At 43.6% G+C, this 25,520-nt stretch overlaps 2 protein-coding genes across 3 annotated transcripts; both read left to right on the forward strand.

The window, feature by feature from the left end:
• The first annotated feature begins 762 nt into the window (after positions 1 to 762).
• arih2 (ariadne homolog 2 (Drosophila)) lies at positions 763 to 13,578 on the forward strand. Its single transcript, XM_012834552.3, has 15 exons — positions 763 to 923; positions 2,235 to 2,673; positions 4,994 to 5,061; positions 5,153 to 5,222; positions 6,256 to 6,397; positions 6,628 to 6,749; positions 7,417 to 7,526; positions 8,052 to 8,169; positions 8,553 to 8,603; positions 9,492 to 9,513; positions 9,622 to 9,773; positions 10,128 to 10,271; positions 12,112 to 12,180; positions 12,363 to 12,473; positions 12,565 to 13,578. Exons 2-15 carry the CDS (start codon positions 2,425 to 2,427, stop codon positions 12,634 to 12,636), a joined length of 1,500 nt encoding a protein of 499 aa, XP_012690006.1. The 5' UTR covers positions 763 to 923; positions 2,235 to 2,424; the 3' UTR covers positions 12,637 to 13,578.
• Positions 13,579 to 14,322: 744 nt separating this feature from the next.
• Positions 14,323 to 25,098, forward strand: impdh2 (IMP (inosine 5'-monophosphate) dehydrogenase 2). 2 transcript variants are annotated; one of them, XM_031566430.2, is made up of 15 exons: positions 14,323 to 14,764; positions 16,119 to 16,167; positions 16,332 to 16,433; positions 16,522 to 16,596; positions 16,926 to 17,132; positions 17,299 to 17,386; positions 18,153 to 18,352; positions 18,491 to 18,581; positions 20,704 to 20,799; positions 21,716 to 21,787; positions 23,119 to 23,262; positions 23,459 to 23,603; positions 23,697 to 23,840; positions 23,933 to 24,016; positions 24,732 to 25,098. In XM_031566430.2, the coding sequence occupies exons 1-15, from the start codon at positions 14,667 to 14,669 to the stop codon at positions 24,751 to 24,753; spliced, it is 1,617 nt and encodes a 538-aa protein (XP_031422290.1). In that variant the 5' UTR covers positions 14,323 to 14,666; the 3' UTR covers positions 24,754 to 25,098. The 2 variants fall into 2 exon arrangements, with proteins under 2 accessions (XP_031422290.1, XP_031422291.1); XM_031566431.2 differs by lacking the exon at positions 21,716 to 21,787 and having other exon boundaries at positions 14,325 to 14,764.
• Positions 25,099 to 25,520: the final 422 nt, after the last annotated feature.

Genomic DNA, 25,520 nt, shown 5'->3' on the forward strand with positions numbered 1-25,520 from the left:
GCTGCCTCCACTGCCAAGGACAAAGGCAGACTGCAGCGGATCATTCGGTCAGGTCACTGGCTGCGACCTGCCGTCTCTCCTAGACCTTTTCCACTCCAGGACCAGCAAGAGGGCAGGCAAGATCATCGCTGATCCTTCTCATCCCGGTCACCACCTATTCCAGAGACTCCCATCCAGCAGAAGGTTCCGGGCTATCAAGATCAAAACCTCGCGCCACCTGAACAGTTCCCTCACAAACAAGCCCCCTGCATCACACTGCCCCCCCCCCCCCCCCCCCACACCCCCACACCCCACACAAACACACACACATACACATATACACATTCACACAAATGCACTACAGCGTAAATTATTTATATACTGCACTATGTTAATTCCAATACACTGAGCCCAAATTATTTATTATTCTATTTTGTAAAACATTTATCTTTTATTTGTCTTGCTATTTATTTTATCTTGCTATTTTGTTTATATGTTTTATGTCATATGCACCAACCACACCAAGTTAATTTCCTTTATGTGTAAATATACTTGGCCAATAAAAATAATTCTGATTCTGATTCTGAATAGCATACTCTTCACACTTACATTCGCGAACCTTACATTTCCTGTGGGATATCCGAGCATAAGGTTGTTCAAAGTTACTTTCAGGAGTAGCGGAAAACACAAAGTTAATACAAAGTAGAGATTTATTACATTAAGTGGGTTTTTTCCCCCTTTTTTTCTTTTCAAATAAGCCCGGCACATTCTTTGCCCACTCATAGACAAGTTGATTTGGCACAGGGAAGTGACGAAGCTATCGAATTCTCCTATTCTTCCTGTCTTCCGCTGTAGTGCGATTTGGCTAGCAGAATTGACTCAGATCTCAGTTCGGGTATCCACCGCAAGATAACGTTTTGTGACGGCCAAGCTCAATCAACAAGGTATGTAAAAATATGAGCTATATTTGTGGGAAGAAGGAAATTTAAACGAATTCGAAAGAACGCCCAGACGGCCTTGTTTACATGTGAATCCTCGGGCTTGAGTGTGAGGCGGCGGCTGTCTCAGGGGGCATAGAGCATTGTTATATTAGCGTTTTTAAGTTCTACGGGTGGAAGTATGCCATTTTAAGTCAAACATTATATATTCTCTTTGTGTAAACGTGCTTCACTTTGAGTCTCTCGTGTTGTTGGCTTTACTGATAGTAGCTAATCCTAGGTGATTGTACGTTGGATTGCTTGGTTTTAGACGCTTGCGCATTGAGCATTGTTAGCTAGCGGCGGCTAACGTTCCTCAACTTGGAACCCCGACATTGCTAGCAAGTTAGCTAGCTTGTAATTGCTAGTAAACAAACAAATCGTACCGCCGAGCCACATATGCCCTCCCCGACCTGTCCCCTCCCCCCACTCCCTTGCCATATCTGTTATGTTGACCGGTCATTTCTAACCCGTCTGTTTGTGATATTATGTGTGTGACCCCGCACCATCAGCTATTTTTAGAAGCGACTGGAATTCAAAGAGGCGACTGGCACCGGCAACCAACGCCAGAGCCAGGTCGATGTATCGTTAGCTAGGTTATGACGCTCGATAACACCACTAGTACATGAATGTGCTTAATCTAGTGTGATTTATACGGGTGCTCTGGTATTCAAAAACGCAAAGACAGTTGAGGAAAGAATTGCTGTTGGTTAAGTTGTACTTTCACGAAGATGCATATTAATGGTACAGGATTAAATGTTTTGATGTTCTGTATTTTTCTTTGGGTCACGTTGTTCGTCCTGTTGCTGATGTCCATTTAGCCTGTCTTTACAGTGAAGCGTCGCGGTAATCCTTTAAACCTCTGCAGTATAAGCCTATACGCGTGCTCATTGCTTTACACGTGTTTTGTGTTTGTCCAGTAGAGCGTTATAGGATCCATGTGCCAAGGCTATTTCTGTTGTCTAGTAACCTACCCTCTTCTCTTGAAGCACTCAAATAAATGTACTAACATTCATGAACTTACCTGCTGTAGAATGGCTTAGATTTGGCATGAAGATAAGCTTCAGTGGCCTTGTGTAAAGACCTTGATTGTGGGCCTGTGTCATTGAGCTCACACTGGATGATTCCAGTGCTGTGGAGAACCCCCGTTATTTGGCCTAGCTGACTGACTGCATTCATGAACTGTTGTACAGTGTAATGAATTTTTCTGTCAGGCTTATATTCTGTCATCCCCCCTCCCCCTTCTCTCCCTCTCTCTTTTTTTTCTCTCTCCCTCAGTTTACTCTCCTCAGTTTATCCACTCCAGGGGTTCCTCATGCCAGACGGCGAGTGTGACTTCTTCTGTTTCTTCCGCTGCTGCTGAGCACCTCTGTGCCCCTAAGCCTGCTGGGAATCATAGTCTTTGCAGTGAAGCAGCTGTGTGGTGAGGGGCGGCTGTCCCTCAGAAAGCAGGCAAATCCAGAGAGGGATGTCTGTAGACATGAGCAGCCAGGCTTCTGACAGCAATGAGGAAGACTTTGGGGAGAACTCCGAGGAAGACGATGATGGGGGTGAGGAAGGTGACATCGCCGACTACTACGAGGGTGTCGCGGGAGATGTGGAGCAGCAAGAGCCAGACTCGTTTGACCCTGAGGCGTACCAGTTCAACTGTCTGACCTACAGAGAGAGCCAGAGGGTGCTCAGTGACGAGGTCAACGTTGTGGCCACCGCCCTTAAGGTCAGTCAAGGCTAGGCTAGCATGAGAAGGGAGCCATAGAGAGGACATGAGTGCCCAGAATACGCCCACATAGCAGCTAACCCTGGGAGCGATCCAGTTGGCTCCATGCTACATCAGGGCCAGATCCATTCCACAGTCTGCGACTAGTCCAGTACCACCCTGTGGTTGTGGACCTCTTCAGAAGAGCAGTGCTAGCGTTGTTCTTTGGCCAGGCAGCAGCTGTGTGGCAAGCCTCTGGTCCTGATCTGGGATGGGTCCTTTCCAGCGTCAGCTGCTATTTGGATTAGTTGTCCATTTCTGTATGCAGAATGCAAAGCACATTATGGCTATTTCAACTTATATTTGTCTGAGAGGAGACTAGTGCTTTCTCTATTCCGGTCATAGATGGATTGTGACATAGCAGTGAAGTGGCACATTACCCATTGCATTACTTCTGTGAGGAGAGATGAAATCTCGTATAACAACTGTGGTAAATTAACAGCCTTCCTGTTGAGCTAAATTATTTTTACTGTGTTGTTAATTACTTTTGGTAAACAGCTTTTTATAATTTACTGACCATCAACTGTATATCGGGGTAGGCCTGATATACCTTAAAAGCGATGGCTTCCGCTTGGATTAAAAGTAGGCGAATGTCACCAATTTCAAAACTGTGCTCAAACCAACTTGCTAGCAAAATGGTTAAATTGCTACAGTTGCTGTTGCGACAGCTTCTTCTTTTTTTTTTTTTGCCCGGTGACAAAAGGAGAACAGAGGCCAAGCCTAAACAGTTAAGTGAAACATATATTTTGTATGGATTTATTTGAACGTCTGCAAAATGCCTTTGAAAATAAAGGAGTCATTCAAATGATTTTCAGTTAATAACGAGTTGCGTACCTAAAAGGTAAATATGACTTAAATCGAACAAATTTGGGAGAATTATTAACACGCGTGAGTGAGGGGGTACTGGCATGGCAAAACAACTCAAGGGGTACATAAGACAAAAAAGGCTGGGAACCACTGACCTAAACCACTCTGCATAACTGGCTGATAAGCTCATGTTCATGACAGTCAAACTGAGCTGCAGAGACTTGGGCAGTGCCAGGCTAGAGCATTTAGCCCTTCTGCCAGATGTACAGTGGAGACAAAAGTAGGCTAGTAATAAAAGGTTATATTTTGAACAGCAGAAAAATGCTAAAATAAGACCAAAGCAATTTCTGGATAGGCTAAGTCAAGGCATGCTAGTGCCCAACAAATCATATCAGCTTTGATGCTTTTTAAGGTAATTTTTTCTAGTAATGGCATCTACCAGTTTGCAATCTATTGTCAGCATAGCTGTGTTATGCAAATGTAGGCCTAGTGTTTTTCACACTGGCAACACTGTGTATTGGTCAGGCCATGCTGTGCTCATCATATGGGTAGCATTCACTATCAAGCTGAATCTACAAAAGACAGAATATTCTGTTAATGGGGAGAGCATTGACAAGCCAAACCATTCTTTGGTTTAGACACATGATTTAGCATTGTTATTGTTACATTTTTGTTATTTTTTGTATTTATTTTGAGGGCAAATGCACAAAATGTCCCTCTCACATTTGTCATGCCCACTAGTATTATGAAGATGCTATGAAAGCTCATAGCTTAGCTGTTAACTGAGAACATACACACACATATGTCTCTAAAATCACTGCAATATTAAAGACCCAGTGAAACCCTGACACTTAGGTTATCTGGATGGGCTCACACAATGACAACAAAGATGGTTTCCTGTCCAGCCTGCAAGCCATAATAAACATGCTTTGTTGAGGAAAGAGTGTAGCAGTAGCCACTGTAAGTGATTGTCCAGACCAATGCATAAATAAAGTTTGGTTGTGGTTTCTCAACATTTTATCCAGTATTGCAAGTCTGGGTTACTGAGGCAATAACCCGTGTGTAGATGTACATGTTCAATCACTGGCATATCTTCAATTAGAAAAGAAATGTGAGTGAAATGGATAGTCACATCTACCACAGTCATGGAGCGATTGCTTTGTAGACCAACAAGTGTGTTGCTGTCATGTGGAATGCAACTGTTGATGAGATTGCCATGAAACACTCAATTCTTAGTGCTGTAAGTTATTCATTTTTGGAGGCTGTGAAAAAGTATCTTCTTTATTCGTCTTTATTCAACCCATGTGATGCTTGGCAGTTGGCCTTTACTGTAGACGAGTCATTACGGTACTGTTGACCTTTCATTGAAAGCAGTGGGGAGGAAAGCACTGGATATTTGATATCTGAAGGCACAGAAATGCACACAACAGGGTATATCTTTAATGCATTTTGTTGTTTCTCTGTCTCTCTGAAGGTTGTGCCGGCTGTAGCAAAACTGGTCCTTGTACATTTTCACTGGCAGGTGTCACAGTTACTGGATAGGTAAGTGTTGAGCTCCACACAACCATCACACTGTATTGTGCCATCTGATGTGCACACTGGTGGAAGGTTTAGCGTCTGTTCATGTTGGCAGGTGTAAGTCCAATACGTCTCAGTTGCTGTCTGACGCCCAGGTCCAGCCCGCCATCTGCAGATCTGTGACTGTGAGTATAAACCCTTAGTGTGTGTACGTTTGCGTGCGCAAGCGCGCGTGTCTGTCGGTGTGTGGAGGTGCCACTTGAGTGTGGGTTGTGGATGCGTCTGGTTCACGAAATCACATGGTACAGTAGTGCTGACAGTGCTCGCACCATCACATAAAGGTGTGTGTGTGTGTGTGTGGTTTAAAGAGCCATAATGCAGATAAAGAGATATGCAGATCTCATGTCGTCTAGGCATGTTTATGCAGGTCTATAATATCTTCAGTCATTTTGATTATGCATGGTCATATGAAGGAGGCATTCCTACGGGCTGCCCAGGCTGTTCATAATAATAATAATAATACTTTCAACTTATATAGCAAGGTAGGTACTCAAACACGCTTTACATAAGGCAAAGACAAACAAACAAAAAACACGAGACCAGAGGACAGTGAGGAGTTGATGATGGTGGAGAAAAGTGTTTTGAGGTTGTTGGAGCCAGATTGGATGATAGAGGAGTCGTGAGAGGAGCGAGCGGTGTTGAGGGCATCTTTATATTGTTGTTGCTGGAGTATGAGGGCATGTTCACTATGGACTTGCTTGTGTGCTCCTGGTCCATAACCCTGTAAAAATGCAGTAATAACTTTTCAAGCACAATGGTGCTGAATATATCTCCAAATACATCACTGAGTAAGGTAGCTACATGTAAAGTGTATCAGTGTAAACTGTTGGTGTTTGTACGAGAAGTCTGTAGGCTGTTAGCTAGCGAGCTTCCTAGTTTCAGACAGAAATGCCATAATGCCTTTTTAATAGTGGTGGAGGTAGGCCTATTTCTTGTTAACAGATTGTAGGACATGCTTGTGGCAGGTTCTGGTTAGGACTTATAGTGTAGCTGCTGATGCAAAGTCTCAGTTTAAATATATATATTTTTTTTTTGCAGGAATGGGGCAGTCAGCACATTCTTGGTCATGTAGTGTGTTGAGAACTGTGTGTATTTATTGGTGTGTGTGTCTGTATGTTGTGTTTATATAATTTGTATGCTGTGTGTGTGTTCCTCCAGACCTCCCCCTCCCTGCAGTGTGGGGTGTGTCTGCAGCTGGTGAGAAGAGATGCCCTGCTCGCACTACCTTGTCATCACTCCTTCTGCAAAGCATGCTGGGAGCAGCACTGCACAGTCCTGGTGAAGGATGGCTTGGGAGTGGGTGAGTTTTGTCCTTGTGTGGGAGAAAGTTAGGAAATAAATGAAGCCCCTAGTTGCAAGTAGCTCTTTTTGAAGTGGCGCTGATATGAACTCATCTTGAGATGTACTAAACCACTCCTGTGACAGCAAGCTCACTCACGTTGCTAAGTTATCCTTAATACTGTCTGACTGTCTGAATAAGAAACTGAGCTTCTAAAACTCTTATGTGTATCTGTGTGTGTTTGCGCACAGGGATCTTGTGCATGGCTCAAGAATGCTCGCTGATGATGCCAGAGGACTCCGTGCTTCCTCTTCTGGCTGGAGACGAACTGAGGGACAAATACAGACGCTACCTCTTCAGAGACTATGTGGAGGTGAGACTCAAGGCCCATGGGCTGTGTGGATGTGTATGTCCCCCTGTCAGAAGCCCACAAGGTGGCCCATGAGGTTGGTGAGCCATGTTCTCAGCCCCATACAATGTCTCCTCTTGTTCAAACACCTCCAGACTCACCTGGATCATTGATGTCCAGCTGGTTCTCTACAGCAAACACTATCCTCTGTTGCATTAGCAGCATCCATATACATATAGTGCAGTTGCTGGTTGTTTTCATATCATCAATAAATATGTCCATGTGAGACTCTAGAAGAGCTGAAATGAACATGTGTTTTTTTTAACAATTGCTCAGGGTTGCTCATTTGGTAGTGTCAGAGATGGTCTAAATGATGCTGTACAGATATGTTCGTTTGGAGGCCACCTCTCACTGTGGGGGTGTGTGTGTGGCCTTGGGGTCTTTATGTGTGTCTGCAGCCGTCTGCCAGTGTGGGGTGTGTGTATGTGTTGCGCTCTCGCTCTCTCTCTCTGTCTCTGTCTCTATGTCTCAGTCATTTCCAGCTGTTTGTATGGGTGTGTAAGTGACTGACCTTAGCTTCCCTCCCTGTGTGCCAGGATCATTCCAGCTGGTGTGTGTGTGTAAGCAGCTGACCTTAGCTGGTGTATGTGTGTGTGTAAGCGGCTGACCTGAGCTTCTGTGTGTGTTTTAGAGTCATTTCCAGCTGCAGCTGTGTCCAGGTGCAGACTGCCCCATCGTCATCCAGGTGCAGGAGCCACGTGCTCGCAGAGTACAGTGCAGCCGCTGTGGCGAAGTCTTCTGGTACATTTGATCTATGTGTTGACTACAGTGTGGCAGTCCTCTGATAAGCATAGATAGACACTCTGTGTTCCAACATGTCTGCTCTGACACTACGGCTCCAGTGAGATCTTTTTGGACACACAGCTTCATTACTATTTACTCCCAACTCTCACATAATCATTTAGTCAGGATTGGCTGAATGCCGTAGAGTGTCATGTCACAACTTCACAGGTTTAATTTAGCTAGGCATTGGAGCCAAGAGGCAAAATGGCCCATTTGGTGTCGGGTGCATGCTGTGTTGCTTGCTAGGCAGATTGGGGTTTCCCCTGACTCAGCAGTTTACTTTCTGCTTCATTGGTCTAAGGAGTAAATATCATCAAGTTTATGTCTCTCTATTTTTTTTATACCACTATTAATGCTAATCTCTCTCTCTCTCTTCTTTCATTATCTTTAATCTCTTTCACCTTTTCTCTGTAATCCCTCTACTGTATGTGTCTCTTTGTCTTTCTTTTTCTCTCTGCCGGCTCTGCTGCTTCACTCTCTTAGTTTTAAGTGTAGGCAAATGTACCATGCCCCCACAGACTGCCCAACTATACGGAGGTGGCTGACAAAATGTGCCGACGACTCTGAGACGGCCAACTACATCAGCGCACACACTAAAGATGTGAGACACGCACACTCTCGACACACACTTGCATCAACACATGCTCAGTGGAATGTGAAATAGGTCCCTGCATGTCACCAGTGTGCTCCAGTGTTTGTCTTTGTATGAACACCCAGACTGTGAGTACCTGCTCTATTAGCCATGGCAGCAGGGATTTCTGTAGGACTCCTTGTTTTCCTGCTAGTCAAATTTAATCAACCCAGCTCTCCATACCCTGTAAAAACTGAAGTGGTGTTTTTTTTTCCAGACATTTTCAGTTGCCCTCAGAGACCCATAGTTTGAATTGGTGCGAAGACATATAAACAAAGCTCTTTGTATTTGCATCAAAAGTACACTGGGGACCCTTGACAATGACACTGACTTCTCCTTATTTCTGCTTTTAGTGTCCAAAGTGCAATATCTGCATTGAGAAGAACGGTGGCTGCAATCACATGGTGAGTACCCCCCTCAATTTGGGATATGTGAAGTCTGATCAAAGGTCCCCTCCATATTCAAGGGCTGCAAACTATAAAAATGAATCCATATCAATATTTTATACTTACTTTTATCAGTACTTTATCTGGCATATTTTCCCAAAAATAGACCAGCTGTAGCAGCAGCAACTGAAACAAGAACTTATATTTAATTTGAGCCAACTCTGCCAGTTGTATAAATCTATTTAATGTGGGCCAGTTGATACTTGTGCGTCCTGATCCATTTTGTCAGTGAGGCTGAGTTGCATCACTAGATATTACTCCTCCATGAGCAGGAGGGCAGCAGACTCAGTTTCTCGCAGTCAGTCAGTCAGTCAACACATGTGGAGGCATGGATGCAGTAGTGTGGAACACAGGCCAACACAGAGCTGTGCAGTGTGTAAACATCACTCCCCAATGCCTTAAGAGACATGCCTGTGACTGCTTTAAGCACGCGTGTGTTTTAGTCTCTGTGCTAACACACTACTCCCCATGCCCACAGTGTATGCTTTGATCCCAGTGCTTCCCAAAACTTGGGTTACAGCTGTAGTTCCCTTTCCTCACAGAAAGGATATTGCTTCAAATAATGTTCACGTTACACTTTTCTGTAAAGACCCTCTATGTTCATTTAACAGAATCCTTGTGGTTCGACACAAGTTGATTGTGTAATCATGAGTGCTAGTCATGCCAGTGCTTAGAGGGATCAATGGGGACACCTTGAGGTTGTTAATGGTGTTGCAAAAGAGGTGTGTGTCAGAAAAAGTGAATTTCACTGAAGACCAGTGTGCCTGCCTTGACAATTACTAATAATAATGTATTTCTTGACCTGACATTTATCTTCCCCACCCTCACCCCCTCTTCTCTCGACAGCAATGCTCCAAGTGTAAATATGGTAAGACATTAATATCACATGGTCATCACCTCCGTACCTAATCTCTATGCCAGTTGTTATGCAATTCCATCTTGTTCTCACTTTCCATGTGTGCGTGTGCTATTGCAGACTTCTGCTGGATGTGTCTGGGAGACTGGAAGACCCACGGCAGTGAGTACTATGAGTGCAGCCGTTACAAAGAGAACCCTGACATCGTCAACCAGAGCCAGCAGGCTCAGGCCAGAGAGGCCCTCAAGAAATACCTCTTCTACTTTGAGAGGGTGAGACTCACATCCACACACACTGTCCACTTGCATGCAGTTTCACTCTTTGACACCTAGCGTCTAGTGAGGCCCCAACTCAAGCCACACACACACTCACTCAGACACAGTGACACATGACAGTCAGTTTGGCACTCTCTACTACACTCAAAATGTCTCTCTCCCTTGTTAATTCCAAGGAGATGTGTGAGATTCCTGGTGGACTCAATATGACATGACAAGAACATACACACTCTTCTAAAGCCATCCGTCCTGTTTATCTGGGGCTCACTGAACTGAACACCATCATACAATAAGCTCATTTATCTAGGTCTGTTCAAATATCTGTGTGTGTGTCCACCTCCATGTCTGCAGTGGGAGAACCATAACAAGAGTCTGCAGCTGGAAGCTCAGACGTACCAGCGTATCCAGGAGAAGATCCAGGAACGTGTGATGAATAACCTCGGCACTTGGATCGACTGGCAGTACATGCAGAATGCTGCCAAACTACTGGCCAAGGTACCACCTGACTGACTGCACCTTCATATATATATATATACATACATACATACATACAGTATATGTATATATATTATATATATACATATACATACAGTATGTGTGTGTGTGTGTATATATATATATATACAGTATATATATATACAGTATATGTATATATATTATATATATATATACATACAGTATGTGTGTGTGTGTGTGTGTGTATATATATATATATATATATATACTGTATGTATATGTGTGTGTGTGTGTGTGTGTGTGTGTGTGTGTGTGTGTGTGTGTGTGTGTGTGTGTGTGTGTGTGTGTGTGTATATGTATATATATATATATATATATATATATATATATATATATATATATGTATATGTATATATATATATATATATATATATATATATATATATATATATATATATATATATATATATATATATATATATATATATATATGTATATGTGTGTGTGTGTGTGTGTATACAGACATGGACGAAATTGTTGGTACCCTTCCGTTAAAGAAAGAAAAACCCACTATGGTCACTGAAATAACTTGAAACTGACAAAAGTAATAATAAATACAATTTTACTGAAAATTAACTAATGAAAATCAGACATTGCTTTTGAATTGTGGTTCAACAGAATCATTAAAAAAAAATGAAACTGGCCTGGACCAAAATGATGGTACCCTTAACTTAATATTTTGTTGCACAACCTTTTGAGACAATCACTGCAATCTCAATGAGACTTCTGCACCTGTCAACGGGTATTTTTGGCCCACTCCTCGTGATCAAACTGCTCCAGCTGTCTCAGGTTTGAAGGGTGCCTTCTCCAGACTGCATGTTTCAGCTCCTTCCACAGATGTTCAATAGGATTTAGATCAGTGCTCAGTGAAGGCCACTTCAGAATAGTCCAATGTAGCTGTCTGTTTTGGGTCATTATCCTGTTGGAGGCTCCATAAGGTCCACTTTGGCTCAAACAGCGACGGATGGTGCGATCTGACACTGGTGTACCTTGACCTTGGAGTTCACCTTTAATCTCTTTGGAAGTTGTTCTGGGCTCTTTGGTTACCATTTCTATTATCCGCCTCTTCTTTGTCATCAATTTTCCTCTTGCTGCCACGTCCAGGGAGGTTGGCTACAGTCCCGTGGACCTTAAACTTCTGAATTATATGTGCAACTGTAGTAACAGGAGTATCAAGCTGCTTGGAGATGGTCTTATAGCCTTTACCTTAAACATGCTTGATCTATCATTTTCTTTCTAATCTCCTGAGACAACTCTCTCCTCAGCTTTCTGTGGTCCATGTTCAGTGTGGTACACACCTTGATTCCAAACAGCACAGTGACTACTTTTCAGCCTTTAAAAAGGCAGACTGACTGATTACAAGTTTGAAGGCACCTCTGATGCTAATTAGAGGACACACCTTAGTTTAACATGTCCCTATGGTCAAATTATTTTCAATTTTTTCTAGGGTGCCATAAGTTTTGTCCAGGCCAGTTTCATTAGTTTGCTTTATTAAATTATTCTGTTGAACCACAATTCAAAAGCAATTTCTGATTTTTATTAGTTACTTTTCAGCAATTTTTATTCATTATTACTTTTGTCAGTTTCAAGTTATTTCAGTGACCATTGTGGGTTTTTCTGTCTTTAACGGAAGGGTACCAGCAATTCTGTCCACGTCTGTGTGTATATATACTGTACATACACACACACACAGGCATAAAGACAGTAAATATACAGGCAAAAAAGAGGGCATATTCAGTTTGGTTACCAAATAAGTATACGTTTGGTAATGGTTACATTTGCATTTGCCGTATTTGTAAGTGCTTCTTTCTCTATCCAGTGTCGCTACACGCTGCAGTACACATACCCTTACGCCTACTACATGGAGTCTGGGCCACGCAAGAAATTGGTAAGAACTTGTGTTTATGTACACAAAGACATACAACAAAAAAGATTTTCAATGTGAGGTTTTTGATATGAGAGGTGAAATATGGGATTTCACTAGCAGGGTTTCTAGAGGCAAACTTGCACAAGCCTAATAACATCATGTAGTAATAATTATATTGTCAAATCCTTTTGGTGTTGTTTTAGTTTGAGTACCAGCAGGCGCAGCTAGAGGCGGAGATAGAGAACCTGTCATGGAAGGTGGAGCGGGCGGATAGCTATGACCGAGACGGAGAACTGAGCAACAACGACCGAGGGGTGAGAGGGAACAACCAATCATTTACTGGGTGCCTGCTTTACTGATTAGACACTCATTTTCTCTCTCTCTCCCTCTATATCTCTCGGCCAGGACCTGGAGAATCAAATGCACATAGCGGAGCAGAGGAGACGCACACTGCTGAAGGACTTCCATGACACCTGAGGCCATGTCCCGCAATGCACCAGCAGCAACTCCTGCCCTCGCTCTCTCTCTCCCACCTCCTCTCCAAAGATCCCTTCCATCACTCCCTTCTCACCTCTATTCTCCCCTCATCCCTCGCTCTAGCGCTGTCCCCACTGTGCCCATCCAGACATCTACTCTTTCGTATATCCAGCTCGCTCTCTCACGGCAGAGAGATAGTGACCGCATCTGACAGTGGAATTCGCACATTCACACTACAGTGTTTATCAGAAAGCATACGCATCTTTGGCTTCAGACACACTCGCTCTGTATACTTGCAGATACAGTCACACACACTTCTCCGTACCCGCACATATACACACACACACATATGCAGACACTCATAGACACTCCACAGAGATGTGCAGACTAACAAGCCCTTCCCATGTCCCCATCCATCTCCACAATTGCCCCTTTTCCTTTTTCTCTCTTTTTTTCTGGACTTTCTTCTCACATTTTGTCAGCTTATTTTTTTCTGGATTAATGGCTGTTGATAGTTAGATCATTTAAAAAAGATATTACAAAAATACCAAACAAAAATGCTGTAATTTTGAACGGTTGTACATTAATACAGAGATAGTTACTGAGAGAAAGTTTTTAAACCAGACATTGCCTCCTGTGTGATCATTGAGTGGGTCTGCATGTCTCCCATACACGTGTGTATACACACACACATACTCACCTCCATAGGGCTCTACTGTTTATTTGGAATATGTGACCTTTGGCATGGGCTTGGAGTCCTCTGGATGTTCTTTATGTTGGAGTGGTGCCATTCTTTTGCTTAAAAATGGACAAAATGCTTTATAGAATGTATCTTCTTTTCTGATCATATGAAGAGTGAAGTCACTCCCGTAAACCAAGGGCAATGATGAAGTCAAATGCCTTTAAACATAACCTGCAAATAAACTATTTCCCTGCTCTAAAGTTCCATCCAGTTAATTAGAGGGCAAGTTCTTTCTTGCACACGCTAAGTTTTCCTGTTTGGGCTCCAGGGTTTGTGTCAGTTTAAATTGCCTTCTTTAAATTCACTTCCAATCAGAATTGTGCTGGGCTTACATGCCCATCGCAAGGATTTACATGACTTCAGAACTAGTAGTACTATTGTCTGAAGTGGACAGGGGCACTACCTGGCTAGTGCAATCAATACTAGCCCAAACCCAGGTGACTGGCAGCACTTCTGTAGGCTACTACTTGTATCTTACTGCACTGACCCATCCTAAATCTTAACCATTAATAAACAGGAAGGGAAGACGAACCAGATACGCTGACATACTACAACTGATGTCTCTACAACTGCTTTCTAAACCGCCTCCATGGCTTATTATCGCCTCAACGACCTGCACCACTGAATGGTTTGCGTTGCTGCGCAGGCCTTGGCGTGGTACTGCCTTCACACATGGGTTCAGCCTTTGCTATCCAAATAAAGGCAGACTAGAGTCGTGCGCTGAAGATAAAATTAACCCGATCCAGTGCCCCTCAGCCATATACGTGTGACTATGAGATAAGAGAAGACATTTCATAAACAGCAAGATATACATATAGGCACCACCTAATTACTGTAAAAATATATATTTTTCTCAACATGATTGGCACCAGCAGCAGATTGGAAAACAGCCAGCTCCACATTCACTCCCGGAAATGACGAAGGCGATACAGTTTACTTAAGCCTGCGGAACGCATGGACTGCGGGCAGTACACACACGTGCTGTTCCAGTGAACACTACGGAAGGTCACACCAGGCCCGAACCACAAATTTCATTCATCAGCCCAAAATCATTTGTGTTCAAAAGAGCTAACGTGAGGACCCTTTAACTCATTATACATCGGATGGTAGGAGATCCTTCATGAACCCGCTAAGGAACCGGAGTACAAGGACATAGCTACCTAAGTTAGCCCGCTGCTACTACGCAGCGACAGAAGTTTGTCGTTTTGTAAGCTAACATTACGCCTACACGCCTCCAGAAACTGGGGTCGGACCGTTTGTTTTACTAAACCTCCTCTTTGTGAACGCTATGGCTGACTACCTAATTAGTGGACAGACAGGATACGTGCCTGAAGATGGTTTGGCGGCACAGCAACTTTTCAATTGCGGAGACGGTCTTACTTACAAGTAAGTTACGTTAACCGCAACTCATGGGCCTAGTGCACATGCCGTCCTGGAATGCTGTCACACAAAAGTACAAATGTTATTTTGGTAACATATTGCCTTGCTATCTGCTACTAACTAGGTCACTGCAGCATTTCTATGCAGACTTGTATCAGTAAAACTAGCAGAGGTGAAAGTCCACCTGTTTCTTCAGGATGACGTCTACGCTATTTTACTGCATAACGTAATGCCGCAACAGTTATTTTATGCAGTAGTTAGCGTAACGTTAACGTTACTTGGCTAGCTCGCTAAATTGGGAGATACTGACAGGTCAGGTGTCATTACTAATAAGCGATTCTTGTACACGCACTAATGAATTCCTTTTGGATCCCCAGTGATATGTGACCTGCTAACTGTCAATTTCGTACTACAGTGATTGGCTCACATTCCTAAATGGGTAAATTATTAGTTGATGCGTGCATGTTCATGTTTAGTGTTGCTCTCTTGCAAAATCATAATTACCTTACCCTAATTACCTTCGTGAGAAGTTAGACTAACGTTAGGGAACGTGAAGTTGAATTAATGATATTGTGTGAATCCTTCATCTCTCAGTTTGTGAAGCTAGCTAGAAAATACCAACATAACAGTTTGTCCAATGTCGGTATTCTTTTAGACGGTTAATTACAGCCAACTCTCAGAGTTATCTAGGTAGTTGACAACTCAACTAAAGCATGGAAACTCAATTGGAAGCAATGGTCTGTTGTAATGCCGAATCAGGGACGGCAGTGTTTACGGCTGTTGTGGAATGTACCATGCTTATCTATTTTTAACCTCATGACCCACAGAGCGCATTCGATAATGCCCAGAAATAAGTCTTTAAGGCTTTTGTAATGACTCAAGTATGGCTCTTTAAATTATTCTTTATTCTGTAGTTCTGCTTTCAACAAATGGATCAGCTATATGGATGATAATCCTGTTCAGTTTAAAGAGCTATTATACTACGTAGTTATTGGACCATGTGAAGGTCGACTTCATTACAGATATATTGGTCAAACTCGTCATGACGAAAGAAACTCCATAAGCAAGCCCCGCAGACGCTTATGAACATACCGTGATCCACAACATTTTACAAAGGTGTTTTTGTGTTTAAAGGTGTGTTGGCTCTCTCTCTCTCTCTCTCTCTCTCTCTCTCTTTCAAGTTATTTTTTCTTCTCAGTGTCCACAATGATCATGGGTGAAACCCGTGCTGACTCACATTGCACACTCGCAAGATCACGATACAAGAAGAAGGGATGGATACAGCTATATATCTCAGCCCTTCAAACTGATATTGATGGCTGAGCTGTAGGTAGAATCACTCTGTCTCTGTTTCTTTCAGTGACTTCCTGGTTCTCCCAGGGTACATTGACTTCACTTCAGAGCAGGTGGTGAGTACTGTGACTGGTTGTATTCACTGTAATGTCAGATTTGAATGGTTGAGCTGTGAGTGTGTCGCCAGACAGAAGTAGTTCAGGAGCCTCTTGATGGAAGTAGTGAGGTTCTGTTCATGTTGCAGTCTTGGCACAGGCTAGATTTGAGTCTCTCTTTACAGGATCTGACGTCTGCTCTGACAAAAACAATCACTTTGAAAACACCACTGGTGTCCTCGCCCATGGACACGGTCACTGAGTCTGGAATGGCGATCGCCATGGCTGTAAGTAAGCGCACATTGGCTCTTGCGTTCATTTAAACACAAAGAAGCATAACGTCTTTCATGGGTATCATGTGTTTGTTCTCCACAGCTTACTGGGGGCATTGGGTTCATGCACCATAACTGCACTCCAGAATTTCAGGCCAATGAAGTCCGCAAGGTCAAGGTAATAGTCACACTCCAGTCTTATTCATTACCTCACTTGATCATACTTTGTCCCCAGACTCAGTTGTCTGTTTGCATGTGCTTAATCATACTTGTCTTTCAAACTCAATCAACCCCTCTTCCTTTTCTTGTAGGCTTCTGACACTCTCTGACTGCAGTGTTTGCATGGTATTCCCTGTAGTAAAGCATAGGCCCAATGAGTACCAACCCTGGTGGTCTTGTGTGAAAATATGCCTCCCTCCTCCCGCTGATTTCCTCCCCTGCGCCCTTCCTCCTCTTACCCTTGTTGTGGTCCTCCCTTGTGGTTCTCCCTCCATCCCCCCCCCTCAGAGGTACGAGCAGGGCTTCATCACCGACCCAGTGGTGATGAGCCCATCTGAGCGCGTGCGGGACGTCTTCCAGGCCAAGGCACGCCACGGCTTCTGCGGCATTCCCATCACTGACAACGGGCAGATGGGTGGATGCCTGGTGGGCATCATCTCTTCCCGAGACATCGACTTCCTCAAGGAGGAAGAGCACGACTTGCCCCTCAGCGAGGTTAGTGGGCCTGCACAGGGCTGATGGACTTTAGTGCACTGCTAGATATACAACACTTTCACTATTTATTAACCAAGTCCCATCTTTTCTCACTAATTTGACCATTTTTCTCTCTCTCTCTCTCTCTCTCTCTCTCTCTATCTATCTCTCTCTCTCTCTCTCTAAGGTCATGACTAAGTTGGAGGATTTGGTGGTGGCTCCAGCTGGAGTGACACTGAAAGAGGCCAATGAGATCCTGCAGAGGAGCAAGAAAGGTGGGTGTGGGTGTTGGCTGATTTAAAGCTTCACACCACGTGTCCTCACGTGTGTTCCCATTGGTCCTGAAAAATGAAAGTAACTTGTTTATGTGCTGTAATAGTAGCAGTAACATATTAGTAACAGAAGATTTATTATTGGTACAATTTGTGAGTTAATTGAAATTAATGAGTGGTCTAGGTTATAAAAAATGTAACGGTCAGCAGCACAAGCTGATGCATCAGATAAGGTCAGACAGAAGTATCTAAACTGTGAAGTTGCAAATGAACCGATATGTGATCACATTTCCAGATGCATGCCAAATATTTGACTTCAGAGGTCTCTACAGGGTCTCTACAGGTGACAGGTTGTGTGTGTGTGTGTGCGCGTAAGGTTGTGTGTGTTTAGGCAGTGTGTGTGCTGTGTGAAGACTGCAAAGTGCACAGGAGCCTTTAATGAAGGCAGAGGTGCCATTGTCGGCTTTGCAACTTTGCTTCACTGATGTGTTTTCTGTTGCCTTGGTGACTAACATGTCAACAAGCTGGTCTCTACGATGAGCATTGAGAGTAGTCCTATGTCTAGTTCAAAAATGCATTTTGTGATATCACTTCAAATTCTCTATTCTTGTATAGTCTACATCTAGTGGAATGTTTATCCAAGATGCCAGCTTTTTTACCCTTTCCCTGAGTATCCCACAATGCTACTCCAGGATTGTGCTCTGGGTTGTGCTGCTTTGGTTTAGAGGACAGTGCCGTTGATGTACGTCTGCACGTCTGTGCCTTTTAGGCAAGCTGCCCATAGTGAACGCGGAGGGCTGTCTGGTGGCCATCATTGCTCGCACAGACCTGAAGAAGAACAGAGACTTCCCCCTGGCCTCTAAAGACTCGCGCAAACAGCTGCTGTGTGGCGCTGCCATCGGGACACACAACGATGACCGTTACAGGCTCGACCTGCTGGTGCAGAGTGGCGTTGACGTAGTTGTGTTGGTCAGTATTTTTTTGTGTGTGTTTGAAAAAAGGAAGAGAGGAGTATGATTAGTGTGCTTGTGTGTAGGTGTGTGCTTTGAAACGTGTCATACTTTAACGGCTCCTTTTTCACTTTCACTATTTCTCTTCTCACCTCAGGACTCCTCCCAGGGCAACTCTATTTTTCAGATAAACTTGATTAAATACATCAAAGAGAAGTACCCTACCCTGCAGGTTATTGGAGGCAATGGTAAATATGTTCTTTTAAAGTTTATGTACTTGATTTGATTCCACATTAAGTTCAAATATAATCAGGAATCAAAATGTCTGGATGGTTAAACATGCTTAACCAGTTCTACATTTCATTATAGATCACACACATTCATGTCACACACAGATATGCCACAGTGGCATGCAAGAGTTTGAGCACCCCTGGTCAAAATGTTTTTGACTGTAAAATGTTGTGGAAGAGGAAAAGATGGTGTGATTTCCAAAAGTTTAAGATTTTCTTCAATATTTTAAGAAAGATTACTTTTTTATTTCCATCTTTTACAGCTTCAAAATAACACAAAGGAGAAAGGCCTGAGGCAGACTTTCACACATTTCACTCTTTACCTGCTACACATATAACAAATACGCCTATCAAGCTGATGGTCCATTTTGATGACCTTTCATGGTTTTTTTGGAAATCTGTAGTTCTTGTAGTCTTAAGAGGGAGGCATGAATCACGATTAATTACAGCAAATTATGCGACTCATTTGTTTTGTGCGGGCCATAGCAAAACCTTGAGGTAGTCCATTGAGGATTTTAAGGTGTGTTTAGGATCATTATCGTCTTGAGGTAGTCCATTGAGGATTTTGAGGTGTGTTTAGATCATTATCCTGTTGTAGAAGCCATCCTCTTTTCATCTTCAGCTTTTTTTTCAGATGGTGTGATGTTTTTTTCCAGAACTTGCTGGTGTTTAATTGAATTCATTCTTCCCTCTACCAGTGAAATGTTCCCCGTGCCCCCTGCAACACAAACATCCCAAAGCATGATGAGTCCACCCCCATGCTTACCTTCAAGAGGTGTTTTTTTCATGAAATTCTGCACCCTTTTTCCTCCAAACATGCTCATTGTGTCCAAAAAGCTTTATTTGAACTTCATCAGTCCACAGGACTCTTTCCCCAAAAGCATTTGCAAAGTTCTGACACTGGTTTTCTTTGGATGACTTCCATCAAGGTCATATTTATGCAGGTATTGCTGTACAGTAGAACAGTGCACCACCACTCTAAAGTCTGTTCCTGAAGGTCTTTTGCAGTCTGATAGAATCTAATGAGCACCTGATGCCAAACTTGAAGAATGGACCGGAAGACGCAGTCAGGATTTCTGGAGTTTATTTCAGCGTGGAGACCCCCTCTAAGCGTGTTGCTCAGAGAATGGCCTACCTGAATGTACCATGTGTTGGCATTTATACCATTCAGTCAGTCATACAGGAGGGGGGTGAGACCACACCTTACAGGTAATGATAGGAAGGGGAGACAGTGGGGTGGGGGGTGAGAACAGAGGACAAAGGGTGATGGCAGGAAGCAGGCTATCTGTTCTGGTTCAGGTCTCAGTGAGACAGACAGAGTACACATCCAGGGGTATGTTACAGAATCAGATGATACAAAATAACAGTAGAACAGCTATATTTGGTTCCATCAGTCCCCCATATGAGCATTTCTATGCTCACACAAGAACCACCATGCAACAACCAATCAGAACAGGAAAACATCAATATGCGGTTCCATCAAGTCAAACAGGGGGTTTGATTTGCCTTTCTAGCAATCCTATGAGCAGTTCTCTGAAAATGTTCTTGGTCTTCCAGACCTCAACTTGACTTCCATCGTTCCTGTCAAGTGCCGTTTTTGAATGACATTGCAAGCTGATAAACCGGCTACCTGTAAACACCATCTTCTCATGGCCTTCTCCTGGTTTGTGGGTATCAATCATTACATTTTCAGAGTGATGGGCAGCTGCTTAGAAGAGCCCATGACTGCTGATTGATGGACTGCATCACCTGGCCTTTCCTAACGATGATTGAGACCACTAAGCCATAGCCTTAACATGCTAATTATTACAAGGGAAATAACACATTTTTTTCTAAAATTGTACAAAACAAAAATAATACACTAAGTGTGCTTAAAATGTTGAAAAGAATGTGTAATCTTTAACTTTATGCCTTTTGGAAATCAGTTCACCCTCTACTCACTTTACTATTCACATAAACAGGACTTTTGACCAGGGATGCCCAAATGTTTGCATGCCACTGTATCTCTAGTTGGTCAGATCTGACCTAAGTGTATGTTTTCACCCTCTCTCTGTTTGTTTGTGTTGTTGTACGTATTAAGTGGTGACGGCGGCGCAGGCCAAGAATCTGATTGATGCCGGAGTCGATGCACTGAGAGTAGGCATGGGCAGCGGCTCCATCTGCATCACTCAAGAAGGTGAGTCCTGTCGCTCATACTCAATTGCTATCAGCCAATCCCAGCCCTTCTGCCGCCTTCCCTCTGCCGGTTGAGGCAGTGAGGCACTTTTCCCCTCTCAGAGTCAGAGTGAGTGACCTGTGTGACCATGTGGGCTGGTCTTACCACTGGGCTGGGTAAACAGTCACACCTGCTCTTTACCCCGGTGGGTTTGTCCTATGCCCCTCTTCCATTAAAACAGTGGAAAAGATATGGGTCTTCTTTGACTGTGTGTGTGTGGGTTGAGGTGCAAATAAACCCAGATGTGAAGTGTATATATGTGTGCCTCTGGCTCTGAAGGCTTGTTTCACACAAGTGTGTGATTGGGTAATAAGAAACACAACTGAGTAGAAGCTGCACATCACATCATGTGTGCACTCATCACTAAAACAGGGTAGGTATGCACACACTGATTTTGCCTTGCTTTTGTTCAGAATAGTGTTCTGCTGATGGTTTGTTTCAATCATGCTCCTATGAGGAAAGTGATCATTAAAAAATAATAAAAAATGAACGAACATGCTTTTAATTGTGTTGGTGACATAAGTAACTTTCATTTTCAAGTAATTGTTTTATGTTCCGGTAGCAAAACCTTATATGTAGATGTTGAATCGGGGTACTTGGCTCCCAGTATTTTGATGTTGCGATGAAAACAATGGTTTGTTGAAGGTCTGGATCTGGAGAGTTTTGTTGGAGTGTGAGTGTGTGTGTGTAGGTGAATCTACTGTCAGTCAGTCCACTCTCCTCTACTGTTCTTAATGTTTCCTTCTTTCACTGTCCCTCACTCTCATTCTTCTCTTACCTGTTGCCACTCTGCACCTGTGCCTGCCGTCTACTCTCTGAGCCTTTCCCCGACTCTCCATCTGTGTCTCTCCTTCTTCCCTCTCCTTCCTCCGTCTAGCGCACCCTACTGTTCCTCCTGATTTAAAGCTCCACAGCCCCAAAACCCCAACTACTGTAACAGGATACTCCAGTAAGTCCCTTATGCTTCCGAGCCCCACCCCTGCAGGGCTCCCATTGGTTTCACTACCTCACTATGCCCGCCTCCTTCCACAGCCTGCTGCATTGATTGGTTGGTTAACGGCTCTGCATCAGTAGAAGTAGACTGGTGTTTGGGTTTTTGGGGTTTTGGGTGCTTGTCATTGTCTGACTAACAGTCACACCTGGCACTTCCTCTGACTCCTAAACTCCACTACCCACAAACCCTCTCTGCTATGCCAAGTCAATTGCTTAAGGGTGAATTTTAATAGAATTTTTAAGTGACCTCCACACCTCCCTGAAATCCAGTGCACTCTTCCTGAATGTCACTGATTCAATCAGCCAGTGACATTGTTCAGCATTCATAAGATAACGCATTCTGGGAGACACTTGGAGTATTTTTGTTTTTGGCATGTTTAGTTCCATCTATTGAGTTGGTGGTTCTAAACTCTGGTCTGAATCAATCCAAAAGACTACATGTCCGACATTTGTCTTGTAACAAGTGTGCTGTGAGTCATAAAAGGTGTCAGCATCTCTGATCATATTCACAAACATTACCCTTGAAAAAGAAGACCATTCAAATGCTGAAAGGATGATCCCTTTCTCCTTTTTCTGACCTTTGATTCCATTCAACATCCCATTCCCTCTATAATAATGCGTTGTGTGATGCTATTCTCCTGACATCTAGTATGATTAAATGCTTTGGGGGGTACGTCTTAAACTAGATAATGGGCCTTTTTCCCCACTGCAAACACACTAAGGGTTTCTGCACTAATAGTGTGACCGGTGCTGAGCTGTGAGGGTTCAGCCCCTGCTCGTCTAAATGAACTAAAGGGCTCTTCAGCAGCACAGCATGGCCTACCTGTGGGCTGGATGGCTTCAGAATGACACCGCTGTTCTAAGGCGTGGGTGAGCCAGAGGGAGTGAATGTAGGATTATTATTTTTGTGTTTGTTTATGTGGATTAGTTTATGTGTAAATCTGATTGTGTGTGTGTAATGGGAATGTTCATGCATGTGAGAAGAGAGTATAACACGATAAAAGAAAACTTCACCGTTGACATTATGGTAAACCTTTATAATAATTATGTCGACAATAAATCTAAAATAAAAGAATGAAGATCTGATTGGAAGAAGCAGAGCTGAGTGTCTGTTTAAAGGTTGCACCAGTATTCTTGAACCCATGACGTCATGGGTTAGGTATCGTATATGTCATGGGTTATGTATTATACCTTTTTCAAACCCTATCAGTGTTCTTTTTTTGTGTGTGCTGATCTGGTGTTAACTTGGTATGGTTTTGGCTCTCCCTCTATCTCTGTGTCCTGCAGTGTTGGCATGTGGACGGCCGCAGGCCACCGCAGTGTACAAGGTGGCAGAGTATGCAAGGCGCTTTGGTGTGCCAGTCATCGCTGATGGTGGCATCCAAACGGTCGGTCATATTGCCAAGGCCCTGGCTCTGGGAGCCTCCACAGGTGAGCGCACTCTCACTTTCTCGCACGCACGCACGCACGCACGCACGCACGCAAAGGAGGATTAAAATGTCTTGTGGTCTTGGGCTGCAGTGCCCCCTACTGTCTATGGAAGACATTACAACATGGTTCAACCAAAGCAGTGTGGTGTCCTGCTCAAGAGAATCATAGTCACTCTCTCTCTCTCTCTGCTTCTCAGTAATGATGGGCTCACTGCTGGCTGCCACGTCAGAAGCCCCAGGAGAGTATTTCTTCTCTGACGGCATCCGGCTGAAGAAGTATCGTGGCATGGGCTCCCTGGACGCTATGGACAAGAACCTGGGCTCCCAGACCCGCTACTTCAGGTGCCACTCGTGACCCGTGTCTCTGTGACGTACTAGTGACCTGCATCAAATCCACTAACCGGCCCCCTTACCTTCTCTCTCTCTGCCTCTCAGTGAGTGTGACAAGATCAAGGTGGCCCAGGGTGTATCAGGAGCAGTGCAGGATAAAGGCTCCATCCACCAGTTTGTGCCCTACCTGATCGCTGGCATTCAGCACTCATGCCAAGACATCGGTGCCAAGAGCCTTACTCAGCTGAGGTATATACACACTCACATGCACATAAAACACCTCTTGTTGCATGACCTGTGTGTGTGAGGTTGAGTTGATTGGCTATGTGCTTCATTGGCAGAGCCATGATGTATTCTGGTGATCTAAAGTTCGAGAAGAGAACCTCATCCGCCCAGATGGAGGGAGGTGTCCACAGTTTGCACAGGTAGATGATCGTGTGTGTGTGTGTGTGTGTGTGTGTGTGTGTGTGTGTGTGTGTGTGTGTGTGTGTGCACCCACTCAATATCACCCTCTTTGAACCTGGTGGCATATACCTAGAATGCTAGACCAGGAACTTAAAGAGGACCTATTATGCTAATTTTCTATGTTCAGAAGTTTATTTTTGGGGTGTACTAGAATATATTTCCATGCCTAAATTTTTCGCATATTGTACATCTGTATTCACCCTCTGAAAGGCTCTGTTAGAGCTCCGGTGTCTTTAACCCCCCTCCTCCCGGTGAGCCCAGTGTGCTCTGATTGGTCAGCTGGGTGGAAAATAAAGATTGTATTACGAGATTGCATCATCCTGTAATAAAGGAGACGGGCTGGAATTCCAACGAGGCGTTTCAGGCAGCTGAGAAAAGTGGTTTCTGTGGGAGAGTGTTACTCCCTCTGGCGTGTACTTTGGGCTTTATAACCTTGCAGACCGTTTACATGCACAAAAAGCTATATAATAGTAAAGGAAAGGGAAAAACTGGAAAGGCATAATGGGCCCTCTTTAATAGTATTCATTCTTTAATTGAACAGGCTACTTTAGTTGTGTGCAACTACATCTTAAGGTCACTGGTGAAATATTATATACACAAAAAATACACACCTACCTCTTCATTATTAAAAATGTCTTTAATGTTTTATTCTTTTATTCTGCTTTGTTCCTCCAGCTATGAAAAGCGTCTTTACTAAAGGGACGTTTTGATGTCATCCCCCCACCTTGCCAACATAGACACACAAACGCAGACGTTTTCACACACTCGAGCACGAACACACACCTCTACTGACCTACACTAACAGTAGCGCACTCAGTGCCTCAGTGCCAATAAGAACCTCAACTTCCCTCTGCTGTGGTCTTCCCAGCCTTTCTTCACATGAAGAGACAGTGTTTTAGTGTGTGTAAGTTTGTGTGCGTACGCCTGTGTGTTCTCTCTCTCCGTTTGTTCGTTGAAGTGTTTGTTTCAGATGCCTTCTTTTACCAGAGATGTGACCTTGACATTAAGTTTAAAGATTAAATAAGCAAGACTTTTCCACAAATGCTTGTCTGTCATCATTTGCCCATTGAAACGCTCTGGTTCACATGCATTTTCCAAAAACTCAAGCATATATACCCCTACACATGGATGGAGTACATTTGACTCATCTAGACAATTATTAAATGGAAGCCTGTGTAGAGGTGTATGTACTTTAGTGAAGGCGAGTCCATGAGACTGTGCATGTAATGTCATAACTATTCACCCGTGTTCGTAATAGTGTCTGTCCGAGCTCAGTGACGGATTCCCCCTTCTGTTTTTTTCCCTCTAAGTGACTGACAGCCTGCCCTCTCAAAGGATATGGCTACAAAATCACCGGACTTTCCAGACCTACACATATACACACACACACACACCATAGCATGCACACCTGTACCCACTTAATGAAGGACAGGTGTGGGTGTATGAAATCTGTTGGGACTCATT

This window comes from Clupea harengus, chromosome 4 (assembly GCF_900700415.2).
Source record: "Clupea harengus chromosome 4, Ch_v2.0.2, whole genome shotgun sequence".
NCBI classification, from domain to species: Eukaryota; Metazoa; Chordata; class Actinopteri; order Clupeiformes; family Clupeidae; genus Clupea; species Clupea harengus.